Below are 14124 nucleotides of genomic sequence, written 5' to 3'. Positions count from 1 at the left end.
GGTGCCAGGTTTGAGGTGACCCTGTGAACCCCCAGAGCCCCCTGAAGCCACTGTCCCCTGTCCCCAGCCCAGCCAGGACACGCTGCCACACTCAGGGCAGCCAGTGGCTGCTGCAGGGAGCTGGGGGCTGATCCCACAAACACTGGGCTGAGCTCTGCAGATGTAAATACTCGGGAATAAATTAGTTCTTGGATGAGAAGACGCCTGGTGCAGCCTTGCTCTTGCACTGCAGGACATTTGAACTGAAAGCTCAGTTCAGTGGCACAGGGGGCTGCTGCTGCTGCTGCTCCTGGCACAAGCCCCTGCACCAGCAGCAGTGGCCTTGCCAAATGGCTGCTGGCTGTGCTGGAGGCTGGGTGGCACTGCTGCCTGGGGAGAGAGGCTCTGGCTCTGTGCACACCACGTATGGAGTCACTTTTCCATCTGGGCCTTCAGTACAGGACACGGAAAACTGACTGCAACTGCAGCCCACACTGGGAGACTGGGCCTGGTCTCGGGGGTCAGATCATCACAGAATGGGTTGGGTTGGAAGGATCCTCAAAGCCCATCCCATTCCCCCCTGCTGCCGTGGGCAGTGACACCTTCCACTGTTCCTCCAAGCCCTGTCCAGCCTGGCCTTGGACACTTCCAGGGATCCAGGGGCAGCCACAGCTTCTCTGGGCACCCTGTGCCAGGGCCTGCCCACCCTCCCAGGGAACAATTCCTTCCCAATATCCCATCCATCCCTGCCCTCTGGCAGTGGAAGCCATTCCCTGTGTCCTGTCCCTCCATCCCTTGTCCCAAGTCCCTCTGCAGCTCTCCTGGAGCCCCTTTAGGCCCTGGAAGGGCTCTGGGGTGTCCCTGGAGACTTGTCCAGTTTTAATTCCCCTCCTTCAGTCCACCTGGTGCTGCTCTTTGTGCAGACAAGCCCTTGATTAAGTAAAGGATATGTTTAGGATAAATAGATTTATGCCAGATTTAAAAGCAATTGAAATGCATTCCCAGAGCAGCTTTTCATCCAGTTTTATTAAGCCAAAGAAATCTATTTGGACATAATAAAATGCAGGGAAATCAGGCACACGATGCTCACTGGAGTGAGACTTCTGGCACTGCAGTGCACAGTTTAGTGCAATTATGGAAATAAGTGCACATTACTGTGATTCTCAGTATGGATAAACTGCTCATGCTTTGAGATTCACAAACCTGGCAATCCAAGTTTAATTTTCAGGTTTAATGAACATTATTTACCAACTTTTGGATTCACACTGACACAGTTTTCAGACAGCAGGGTATTAGCTCCTGGCCTCTCCAAAGTTTGTGCTTCAAGAGGCCTCCTGCTACTGAAGGGTCAGAAGTCATTATCGCTTTGCTCCAGTGGCTCCGGCTTCCTTGCTCGGAGACTGGACTTGCCGGGGGAGATTTCCATGCTGTCATCTTCCAGATCATCCTCCTCCTCCTCCTCATCTTCATCTTCATCCAGATCAATCTCACTATCCCCTGAGTCGTCCTGCAGGACAGGAAACGAGAGTCCATGGCCAGCCCAAAGTGAGGGATGGCAGTGCCGGTGTCCCCCTGCACTCCCGATGGATTGCAAACCTCCCTCCCCACCCCACAGGGCTGATGGACACAAATCCCCCGACTCCTGCTGGCTCTGGGCTGTTCAAAGCCTGGCAGGCTGTGTGGCACTCAGGTGCCAGCTGCTGTGAGACCACAGAGCCGAGGTGAGGTGAAGATGATGAACCACAGGACAGGAACCCACCTGTGCCTTGCGCCGGCCTGGCCGTGCCGGGGCTGGGGTCCCCTTGGAGAGCCAGGGTGGAGGAACACGAGAGGCAGAGCAGGAAAAAAAAGCACAAGAACATAAAAGAAAACAGAAAGTACCCAGGCTGGGAGCAGGGGAGAAGGCAGCAAAGGCAGGCACAGCTCAGGTATCCTGTGCCACACCAGCAGGTGACAGAGGCCAGGCACACACTGCTGGCTCTTCCTAACTCCATCAATTCCTTGAGGGTTCAAAGCAGCTTCAGTGATTGCAAAACCAGTAGATATCATGAGAAAAGCAATATCCATATATAATCTATTATGCAGTATCTATAAACTTTTTGATCTATTTTTGAAGGCATTTTATTCAACAGGGGCTTCTCTCTGAAGTTTAATTGTGACTGCAATAATTTGCAGATTAGTCAGCAATGCAACTTATGATGATTTTGATTTTTGCATTGCCTGATTAATTTTTATTTTTTTTTCCCCTGATCTGGGACACACAGAGGCCTGCAAAGATCCCTGAGCTCTGAGAAGCTGCAGTCAGAGGGCAGAGCCATGAGACAGTGAAGTGGCTGCAGCTGAGGGAAGTCACAGGCTGAAGGCCTTGTCTTTCCATCCCTGGATGTGCTGGGGCTGTGCCAGCAGGGAGAGAGCTGCCAGCAGGGAAAGGGAACAGGAGTGGCAGAGGGCGACAGTCCAAACCTGTCAGTAACACTGCTGAGGACAATCAGGCAGTGCTGGGACTGAAGTGACAACATCTTCACCCCCAGAACAGCACTCTGCCCATCCCAGAAATCGGTCTGGATGTCCAGGAGCCAACAACAGCCTCCACCACACCCACTCTGGCAGGAGCAAAGAGCAGAGCATGGGCTGCAAGTTCCTCTCCAAGACACAAGGTGAGGGTGCCCCAAAAGCTGTGGCTGTCTCATGCCTGGAATTGTTTTAAGTCAGGTTGGCTTGGAGCAACCTGGCCTAGTGGAACAAGATGGGGTTTAAGGTCCTTTCCAACTCAACCATTCTGAGATTCCCAGAACTGTCTGAACTCCCCTCCCTTGAGACAGGCAGCACTGAGGGGTGTCTGCTGGACTGAGACAGAAAGGTTCCATCCACACTGGGCTCAAACACAAACCCACAGGCACCACAGCTGCACTGTCTCCTTGCACTCTCCAAAAAAGTGTTCCAGCATCACCTGGAGAGAACAGCCCCACTGCTCCTGGGATGGCAGCAGCTTTTTGGGGAGAGCTAAATTGCAAATGCCAACCACATCCCAGCAGCTGGCTTCAGCTTCCTGGTGCAGATGTAGCCCCTCAGGTGTGCCCAGGGGCACAGAAAGGCTGCCCATGGATGCCAAAGGCTGGGCACAGCAAGTGCCTCCTGTGCAAACCCGTGTGTGCCTTTCACACTGTCCACTCACATGTAAACCACAACCAGTGCAAGGCCAGGAGCCCTGGGGCAGCAGGAACCCCAAGGGCACAGCTCACAGTCCTGCTCTCATCCCTGCCCCATCCCCCAGGGGACGGATGCTGCCAGTACAGGCCACGGACAGGGCTCCAAGCCCATTCTTAGAGCAATGAAGGGGATTTAGGTCCATGTATTTAACTCCTGCTGCACTGCACTGGTCCCTCTTCCCAGAAACCTGCCCCACAGCTCACAGCAGCATTCCTGCAGCCTGTGTGCCACTAGCTCTGCACTGCAGGATGGGGTCAAAGCACACAGAGCACACAGGCTCCAAGAACAAAGGAAAAATAAGGAAATACACATCTATGCCAAGGAAAGGTGTCAGCCATTGGCAAGGAGGGGAAAAGCAGGCCTGGGGTGTGAGGATTCAGCAGGTAAAAAGGTGTCTCTGCAGCTGAGGAGAGGGCTGGCATCTAAAGCCCTGTCAGAGGAGCTCTGCAGACACATGAGATGGTTACTCACATCTTCCTCCGTGTCTCCACCTTGCATTGATCCCACAATCCGTGTGCCAACTCTTCCTGCAGGAGCAAAGAGAATCCCATCAAAGCTGGCTCGTGGCCACAGGGAGGGAGGAGGAAGGGTAAAGCTCAGGGTGAATCCCTCAGTGAGAGGATGAGATCCCAATTCATAGTCACCCCCCCTTGTTAAACCTCATTGCTCAGGAGAAGGTAGGAGGAGATAAGGCTGACAGTAATTAACACTGGACTCAGTGATCTTGGAGTATTTCTCCAATATGAATGATTCTATTACTCTAATTCCAGTCAGGGTGCTATTTCCAGAGCTACCTTATTCCAGCATGATGGTTCTGGCAGGACAAGAAGCAATGGACACATTAAGAAACAGGAAATTCTATCTGAACCAAGAAACCTTTTTTACTGTGAGGGCAGTCAAACACTGGAACAAGGCTGCCAAGAGAAGTTTAGAAGTCTCCATCCATAGGGATACTCCAAACCAAACTGGATGTGGTCCTGGACAGGCAGCTAAAACCTCCTGTTAGAGCAGAGAGGTTGCTCAAGATAATCTTGAGAGGTCCCTTCCAACCCAAAAAAATCCATGAACTGACAAATTTCTTCTTGTGCTTTGGTACACAGAGAACAAAAGCCTGGTTTTTCCATGTTGTGAATCCTTTGTCCTTTAGGGAGCTCAGACCCTTTCTGATATTCCAGGATGGACTGAATCTCACAGGAACCCCTGGCCATGCCCAGGCAAACCTCAAGAATTTCCTGTTGGGAGTTTGATGTGTGAGGCTGAAGAGGGAGGTGGGGGTGACTCAGGCCTGCTGCTGAACCCCCTCAACACTGGATCCCATTTCCAACCCCGCTGTGTCCATCCCATCTCACCATCTGTTCATTTCCTGTCATCACCAGCTTCCTCCATGCCAAATACAGATTGTTTCAACCTAGAACAATCCAATCTGTGCTGTTTTTAGCATGAAAACAAGGCAGCTTTAAAATATACCCTGGCAAACCTCTTTTTTTCTACTTCCCAAAGCACAAAAGATGACAGGTCCCCTTTGTCCCACGCAGTTTGAGCTGAGTTAGTGGTAGGAAAAAGCTGCCTAACTCATCCACAGCTCACCAAAAAAACCTTGTTGTATCAAGGCAGTTCATTAAAAGGATTTTATGTCTTTATATAAAAAGCAGTGGTCTCTATGCAGCAGTTGCTGATTACACAGGAAGTGGAGATGCAATTAAAAGATTTCTGGATAGTTCTGTCCTCAGGCTTTGGAGACTTTTGCTCTAATTTATGCTACACTAAACTATATAAATTTGGAGGTGATTGCACCTGACATCCTTAGATGACAACAGAACTCCACTTTTGCCCAGCCTATAAATGACTCTTGAGTTTTAACTTCAATCTTACTCTGTAGAAGGCTCAACATGAAGTGTAAAATTGGGAGTTACTACCTCAAAAAGGAGAAGGCTGCAGGGAACTCCTAAAATAAGACAAAACTGAGAGAGATTCTGAATATAAAGGAAAAATAAGTTATTTTTTATATAATGAATTTAATTAATAATTTAACTAATTAATATTAAGAGAGCTGATGGAATAGGCCAGTTCAAAATGCCATGGGGAGGGCTTAGAGAATGCTCACAGGGGGTGTGCAGGATGCTGCTCCTCTATCAGTGGGAGCAGTGCAGACATCCCATGGACACACCTGGAGAAACTCGAGGATCTGGTACTGCCTGGACTTGGATCCCTGCATTTTCTAAGCCAGGAGCTGATCCAGCAGCTGATCCAGCAGCTGTGGGATCAGCAGGGTTAGGTCCTGCAGCAAACCCTGGGATGCTCCCAGCAGAGACCCCAGGATGCAGAGGGGCTGGGACTTCACCTGAGCACTAAGCTGCAAAGAGGAGAGAAACCAGATTTTCCATAGAGTGTTATTTTCACTCCCACACCATAAATCCCCACGTTTCCCTGTGTGGGGAATGGCCATGGTGTGTTTCTGTGTGTGCTGAGGGCAGGCAGGAAGCAGAGGAGTCACCTGCATGGCACAGGAGAGCTGGGGATGCTGTCCCTTGGTTTCCTGGGCTCAGTTCAGCTGGGCTCACACAGCTTCTGAAAGGAGAGAGCCTGTGGGGTTTCCTTACAGACACTGGGAATCCAGCTGGGACAGGCTGTACAGAGCAGGAATTAGGAAAGATGCTGGTGATGAACAGGCTGTGATTCACTGCACCTCTGGAGTCAAATCTCCCTGTGCATGGCCATGGTTTGTAGGCACTGAGCCCTCAGGGGGCAGAAGGGAATGTGCATCCCTGACTTGGAGTCTGTGAGCTGTTGCCATTTTCCCTCTGTGTGATGCTCCCCATTGTACCAACCTGTACAGCTGATCTCCACCTCCTCACCCAGCAGCAGCTACAGGTTAACCCTGTGCCTCACAGCAAAGACTGACACACAGCCTGAGAGTCTAGACAGCCTGGGAGCAGGGCAGGTGGGTTTGGAGCTGACACATTTTGCTCCCAGTCTGGAGATCTGCAGTCAGTCTCCAGTGTTTAATGTGAATTCAGAGCATAAGCTCACAGAAGACACCTCTCACTGCATCACATTCCTTTCCAAACACAGAAAAATGGGATGAACCTTCTGTCTGATCCTTCTGAACTGCTGCCCTTTGGACACAGTTCTTAATCACAGAATGATGGAATATCCTGAATATCCAGAGCATGGAGGGACCCACAGGGATCATCCAGTCCAGCTCCTGCCCTGCACAGACACCAAACAACCCCACCCTGGGCATCCCTGGCAGCCTCGGGGCTGTGCCCATTCCCTGGGCAGTGCCAGCACCTCTGGGGGAAGAACCTTTCCCTGATCTCCAGCCTGAGCCTGCCCTGGCCCAGCTCCAGCCGTTCCCTGCTCCTGTCCCTGTCCCAGAGACCGGAGCTGCCCCTCGGGAGGAGCTGCAGCCCCTGCTGAGCTCTGCCCTCAGTCTCCTTCTCCAGCTGAACAATCCAAGTGCCTCAGCTGCTCCTCAGAGCCTTCCCCATGCCCATGTCCCTCCTCTGGACACTCTCCAACAGCTTTAGATCCTTCTGATGATGTGGCACCCACAACTGCCCCAGACCTGAGGTGAGGCCAGAGCAGAGCAATCCCCTCCCTTAGTGCAAGACCCTGATCCCAGCAGCATTTTCCAGGCATTGCAAAAATCCAGGGATTCATTAAGCACAGCACAGCTGCTGTGTGGGGGAGCACACTTCAGTTTTTATCTTACACCTCCATTAAAAGGAAACCTGCTTGGAAGTGAGGGAGTTGTTCCCACCATTTCAGACCTACAGCCTCTCCTCCTTCTTCACTAGGTTTGATGTTGGGATGGCCCACACCTGGGGGAGGCTGAAAGGGAAGGAAAACATTCTAGAAATTCCAGAGCAGAAATCTGAACATGGCCACAAGCTGGAGAGAGAAATTCCACAAGCAGAATGACAATTCCCACTGACAAAAGGATTTCCCTGCTTCTCAGCCTGCCTGCAGTATGGAAGGATTGGAAACAGGACTGTGGAGGCTCACCTGAGAAGATTTGCATGTCAAAACTCTCCTTTTCCCTACAGGAGTGAAAAAAATGAGGGATAACTCAGGCTCTGCAGCTTTCCCCCAGCATGCAGAGTCCCACAGGCACTCAGCAGCAAGTGCCCTCTCTGCCAGCACATCATTAACACCCTGAGCCTCTGGGCCAGCTCTGCCAAGGAAAGGGGCTCCAAGAGAGCTGCTCTCACTGTGTGACTTTGGACTGATTGTCTGCTAAAAAACCAGGGTTTTATAAAGCTGTCTTCTCACAGTACAGATCAAATGGGGCTGAAGTTGTTCTGTCTCAGAAGTGAAATGTTCTCTGAGGTCTGGTCTGGACAAAACCAGCCCTTTACACCGGTGTTATAAAAGGAAACAAGAGCCACAGCACGGGGAGAAATGGTTCCCAGGAGCTGGAACAGCCTGGCAGTGTGGAATAGAAGGTGATTTCCAGGCACAGCTCCACAAGGATGGACCATTTTGGCTTCATTCAGCAGCGCTGCCTTGTCACCAGCACTGTGTGTCCCAGCCTGCGTGTCCCCACCCACCACCTCTGCAAAGGGAGAGATCCTCATGATCCACAGTGAATTTCAGTCCAAGTGACTGAAAAGATGGATTTGCACATGGAATTATAACATCACTTCAAAATCTGTCACTTCTGATAGTGTGGGTGACAAAAATCTATTTAGTTTAAGGGGAGGCTGGACAGGTTCTTAGAAGAAAATAAATGTACTGAGGGTTAGCTGATATCTGTGCAAGCCACAAGTGATGGGTTTGAAACAGTTTGAGAGCAGCAGGGAACCTGAGGGAATTTCCCAAGTGCTTCCCCAGACATTTTCTTTCAGCCAGGGCTGGGGAGAGAGCAGGCTGGCTGGATGCTATGGCTGATCCAGCATTCCCAGGACAAGACTGTGCATCCTTCACCCCAAAGTCCACCCCAGCTGCACATGAACAACCATCCTGCTGCAAAAAACTCATCTATGGCCTGTTTCAGGCAAGAGGTTTCTCTACACTGCAAATGGTTAAGGCTTTCAATGCTGAAATAATTTCTTGTCCTTTGGCCCTCTGACAAGAATCTTACTGCAAGTGCCACCACAAATTCAGGGAAGTCCATTGTATTTGTCACAGCCTCCAATATCTATTGCCAGACAGAGTAAAAATGGATGTGAAATTTTATTCACATTGACAATGCTAAAATTAAAATGTAGAGACCAGATTGTCTCCAGCTCTGACATCCCCAGCACAGGAAGGACGTGGAGCTGCTGGAGAGAGTCCAGGGGAGGGCACAGAGATGCCCCAAGGGCTGGAGCCCCTCTGGAGCCAGGCTGGGAGAGCTGGGGGTGCTCACCTGGAGAGGAGAAGGCTCCAGGGACACCTCAGAGCCCCTTCCAGGGCCTAAAGGGGCTCCAGGAGAGCTGCAGAGGGACTTGGGACAAGGGATGGAGGGACAGGACACAGGGAATGGCTTCCACTGCCAGAGGGCAGGGATGGATGGGATATTGGGAAGGAATTGTTCCCTGGGAGGGTGGGCAGGCCCTGGCACAGGGTGCCCAGAGAAGCTGTGGCTGCCCCTGGATCCCTGCAAGTGTCCAAGGCCAGGCTGGAAAGGGCTTGGAGCAGTCTGGGATGGTGGAAGGTGTCCCTGCCCATGGCTGGGGTTGGGATGAGATGAATTTAAGGCTCTTCCAACCCAAAGCAGTCTGTGATTCTGTGATAAATCAGGGTATTCTCTAATCTACAAAATCAAATGATCAGTGACACATGGCTTTACTACAATAAGCCCCCTTAAGGAGGGGATTTTGTGATATTTTGACAATAAATTTTTGTGATATTTTTGTGATATTGTGACAATAAAGCAGCTGCAGTTTCCCAGGCCCACAGGCAGCACCTGCAGCTTGGCCCCTGCTGTCCCAGCCATAAACTCTCACCTCCCTGCTCCCTCCAGGATCAGAGCCCTTCCCTAACACTGGTTTTGCCATGTTTGCTGACCCAGCAGCACTGAAATCAAAGCTCCAGAGCCCATTCCAGGGGCTCCTGCCTGTTCTTCTCTGCATGTGGGGAAGGGGTTGATTTTCTTTCTGCACCACACAAGTCTCCCCCAGCTCCCTCTTTGGTGTTCCATGGGAAAGCAAATCCTGTAATTTTAACTGGCTGAAGGAATAAAACCAGGAGCAATATTGTTAAACCTTCATTTAGTTTGAATTTTGCTGCATCTAGACTGAGCTGATGAAAGGGCTCTTGAGGGTGAGTGTGCTGATTTTTCTCAATTATACCAAGTGGCCTAAAAAGAGGGATTATCTCTCCCTGAGAACCTTGCCTCTTTAACAGCAAAACACACTGGAATATCTGCCCACCACAGAGAGAGGGAGGAAGCCTTATCTCCTAGCACTGATAACCTGGGAATTAGAGATGTAAAAGTGCACCCCAGCAGCCACAGGGACTGAGCACAGTGGGCCCTTTCTCCTCAGCTTGAGAGCAAATGTGGCTCAGCAGCATCACCATGGAAGAAAACACAAAGCTTCAAAAGAAAGTGATTGAGATATCTGAAATTGAGTCCAGGAAAAAAGTAGTAATTAATAGAAATAATGTTCTTGTTATGCTGCCTTGATCATTAAGTGTATTTTAAATGCAAATTGCTGAAGAACACCAGCACATCTGTGGTGTGTTTAACAGCAAACAGGCAGAGAATATTCAGCCCTGGTTTTCTAAAGAAGCTGCTGCTTTTGACATTAATCTCAGGTCTTAAAGTCTGATAAACTAATACTGAGTTTCCATTAAGGGTAATTAACGATAACAAAGCTCTTCCTAGAAAAAAATCTGACAGCAAAATCTACAACTTTTAGAGTAAAACTCTAAAACTGCTATTAAGAGCAGCAGGGACTCAGGTCATGGTGTTCTCTGGGATGAAGCACCACTGACAGCTACAGGGTCCCTTCCAAAGCCCTAAAATCTGTGTACAAACCTTTCCTTGAGAAATGCCAATATACAATATTCCTTAGCAGTGTTTCTAGCACTTAACAAGACTTTTCAATTTTCAAGAAAAACAGAGGAAGGGAAAATAAAAATGTTGGAATTACACTGACTTGAGAACATCAGCTTGTTTCCCTGGTCTCAGTTAGAAAGGGGAAAGCAGAATTCCACTGACAAAACCCCACAGTTTATCTAAGGAGCAGGCTCCAGCAGGAGTGGTGGCACCTGAAATCCTCCACACAGGCACTTCCTCCAGACCCCAGAGAGGTTTATGCTGACAGTTCAGAATCCCTTACTGCTACCAAAAAGAACTTCCCCGATTTCCTGGCTGTGTTTTGCTTGACTCCAGACTAAGCAGAACATTTCTTTTCCCACCTAAAACACAGACCCTCACACAGCAACTCCTCTAAGCTGCTTGTGAGCAGTGGGAGCAGCCAGAGGAGCTGCACTCCCCAGGAAGCAGGACAGAAGGACAGAAGGACAGAAGGCTCACATCCCACCCTGGCAGCAGCAGCTCAGGTGTGTCCACCTGTGCCCAGCCAGTGCAGGTGGTTTTACTGACTCACTGAAGGTTTCCCAGCTAAAAAGGTGCCAGCAAGTTACAGGGAAGTAAATGCTTTGCATTTGCAATGAGAAATGGCATTGCTTCCCTATGGCTTTGTAAAGAACTGCTTCAGGAATGTGTAAGGCAATACCAAGGTGGGATTTTCCCCACACGATCACTTTTTGCCCCATTAAATAATCCTTCATTGGCTCCCCTGGAAGCGCTGTTTTTTCCACAGGGCTTTATCCTCCTGCAGCTCCTGAGAGCTGAGCAGTGCCAATATCCTGAAGGGTGACAGGGGCTTCTCACATTTGCAGCTACTCAGGTAATTCCAGCACATCCTTGTGGATCAAGGCAGCTCAGGAAGGGTTAGAGTACCTGGCAGGAGAGCTTCCGTGCTGATGCGGTGCCTCGGGATCTGCAAATCCCTCTCGCTGTCAGATCCTTCATCCTCCTGGATTTCTATGTCAGAGTCATCATTACCTGGTTAAAAACAAAGCCAGCTGATTAATATCACCCCCAGCAACCCCCAGCCCAGAAGAGCAGCTGGACACAGGAGATACCAGCGGCTCTACCTTTGTTCTAGCCCCAGAGGAATTGAAAATGCAGCTGCAGAGAGCACTGGCTCTGCACGAGAGCAGAGGAAAACAGCCAATGTTCACATCCCAAGGAGAAATCCTTCAGCATGGGAGTGCCAAAGCAGCACCCACTGTAAGAGCCTTGGGACAATCCCAGACTGTAGCACAAAGGTGCTGTTTAAACACCCTCTGGGTATGAAGGTGCTACTTCAGCGAGTGATTTAAAGATAAAACTCTTTGAAAAGCATTTGTGAAGTATGTGTTTATTATCCTGGTTTTACCCTGCCAGCAGCAATGTCAAAACCCATCTCCTTTGACTATTTGCCTTTCATTTAATGCTAGATAAGCATTAAATGAAAGCACAGTTCCACATCTCCAGCTAAAGGAATGCAGCTACAGCCAACCCAAGATGCTGGAGAGACAGGGAAGCTTCCAAAGACAGGAACTTCTTCAGATATTTTCATTATCTGCCTTTGTTTCCTTTTCCCCATGCAAAGCAGAGTTCCCAGCCCAGTGCCAGGACAAACCCAACAGGGCTCCATGGGAGGACCCAGCATAGTAACATTTGCTGCTGATTGTTTAGAGAAAATAGGCAATTCTTTCCCAGGTACATTTAATTACACACATGTCAGAGCTGAAAATGGAAATAACTACTTTAATCAGGATTAGTAATGAGCTGACACATCTCTGCAGTATTTAATTATCGGACAATATACAAATATTAGACATTTTCCCATCCTCTTTTTCACTGCAATATTAAGTTAATGAGAAAATAATAATGGCAAGGGAAGTATCTGCTTGCCTGGGAAGATTACAAGGCTCCAGCAGAGTTAGCTATAATTTCTATTTGCACTTTCTTCTTTGGCAAGTGAGGGAATCACTCACTGCTGTGTGACCTGGATGCTGCTTCTGTTTGCCTGGCATTTATGAAACTGAGGTTTTGTTCAGCCTTCCACGGGCAAACTCCTTGGGAGGAGCCATGTGGAGCTTCCAGAAAGGATTCCAGTTTGTGCTCAATATATTAAAGAATGAATTTATCACATCTGTGATGGCTCTTACTGCTACTAAAATGTCCTCATTCTTATTTTGTGGGATTTTTTCTTCCTTCTTGGTTATTTATTTTATTTTTAGCATAAATTTCTCCCCTTCAGGCTTTGTCATCTGTGTTCCTGTTAGGCAGCAGCACTTCCAGGAGCTGAGGATGCTGCAGGGAGCCCACTGATTACTTGGCCAAACCTTTCCCATTCCATGCCCATCGTGCTTCTTGCTCCTGTCTGGGATCTCCTGAGCATGAGCTGCCAGCTGAGCAGGACCAACAGCTCCCCACTGCCAGAGAGCAGGGCTGGATGGGATATGGGGAAGAAATTCTTCCCTGTGCCTTTAAAAATCCTGGATTGCCTTTCAGGCCAAATGAAAATACAAATTCATCAACTGAACTCCCAGCATGTCATGGAATGGCCTGGCTTAGAAGGGACCTCAAAGCCCATTTTGTCCCATCCTCTGCCATGGCAGGGACACCTTCCCCTGTCCCAGGCTGCTCCAAGCCCCATCCAGCCTTGGGCACTTCCAGGGATCCAGGGGCAGCCACAGCTGCTCTGGGAACGCGGTGCCAGGGCCTGCCCACCCTCCCAGGGAAGAGTTTCTTCCCAATAACCACAGTACAGCACTTTTCCTGCTGAGTTGTGACTTTGAAACAAATCCTGTTATGGATCCATGGCAAGAGTTTGGGTTTTCCTTGAACAGCCTGGCTGGAATCCTGGAACACAGAGCCCAGCTCGGAGCATCCCTGCAGTGAACTCGTGCCAGAGGCTCAGAGAAGTGACAGCTGCAAATGCAAATTCAGCAGTATCAAAATTCCTGCCTCCAAGCCTCCTGCTCCCTCATAAAAAGACATCAAGCACCTTTTCCACTCCCCAAAACTAAATATACTGCTCCAATCAAGCCCAATCCTGCTATCACCAAGCCCAGCGCTGCCCAGGTACAATCTGAGTTATCAGCTGAGCTGAACTGTGCTGAGCCAAAATCCCAAGGACACAGAACCAGAGCACAGTGCTAAAAAGTTATCCAAAACCACAAGATAGAGAGAAGCTGAGTACAGGCTTTTTCTCAGGATTTAACACCAGCCCAGTGCTGTGTCCTAGGCAGTGTTTCACCACCAACTCTTCACTCTACACCCAGTGTGCCCAGTTCTCACCAAAATATTCTTGGTATTTATAAAAAAGTGTCAGTTCAGGAAGTTTCATCTAACAACATGTGAAAAGACTGATTGCCCTTGAAGAAGCCACAATCTTAAGTGTACCACTGCACAGCCAATTACAATCAGTTTTGGAGAGACAAGGAACATTCCCCTTATTAAAAAAAACAGATTTTTCTCAGGATCAGCATAAAGCAATGAAGATAATAATCCACAGGCACCAGAAATTGCCACGTGCTTGTACATGGAGTACAGAACCCACTGAATGGAGCTGGCTTATGAGATTTATATGGGTTTACATGAGGATTATTGGAATGCTCACAACAGACTTATTTATTATTATTCAGCAATCCATGTCCTCCAGTTGAGGCCAAGCTGGCAGCTTCCAGAAGCTTCAGACTGAGGTTTTAAGCAGCTCTTGTATTTTTATTATGAAAAGGTAATCAGCAGAATAAGTCTGTAAATTGTGCTGGGCCCACTGGTGTGATTGCCTCTGCTGCACAGAAAACACTCCAAATATCAGCTTACCTGAGGGAGGATATAGTGGGATTTTAAACCCCACTTGCCTTTCATTTCAACATTTCTATTTCATAAACATGGGTTTCAGTCAACTAAATTAGTTTCCTTTAAAACTGTCCAGCCAC

At 49.0% G+C, this 14124-nt stretch overlaps 1 protein-coding gene across 2 annotated transcripts in view; it reads right to left on the bottom strand.

Annotated features, from left to right (window-relative positions):
* Positions 1 to 987: 987 nt before the first annotated feature.
* Positions 988 to 14124, bottom strand: part of CLUAP1 (clusterin associated protein 1) — a 55181-nt gene continuing 42044 nt past the window's right edge. Inside the window, exons 10-13 of one of the 2 annotated variants that reach the window (XM_058850056.1) lie at positions 11087 to 11191; positions 3661 to 3716; positions 1739 to 1780; positions 988 to 1486 (exon numbers count right to left, since the gene is read on the bottom strand). In XM_058850056.1, coding sequence (XP_058706039.1) covers positions 1328 to 1486; positions 1739 to 1780; positions 3661 to 3716; positions 11087 to 11191 — 362 coding nt within the window. In that variant the 3' untranslated portion in view covers positions 988 to 1327. The remainder of the gene's footprint in view (positions 1487 to 1738; positions 1781 to 3660; positions 3717 to 11086; positions 11192 to 14124) is intronic. The other variant, XM_058850057.1, reaches the window with a different exon arrangement.

The sequence above is a fragment of the Poecile atricapillus genome, chromosome 14, assembly GCF_030490865.1.
Source record: "Poecile atricapillus isolate bPoeAtr1 chromosome 14, bPoeAtr1.hap1, whole genome shotgun sequence".
NCBI classification, from domain to species: domain Eukaryota; kingdom Metazoa; phylum Chordata; class Aves; order Passeriformes; family Paridae; genus Poecile; species Poecile atricapillus.
Note: the sequence above shows the minus strand (reverse complement) of the source record. Positions and strands in the feature narration are given on the sequence as shown.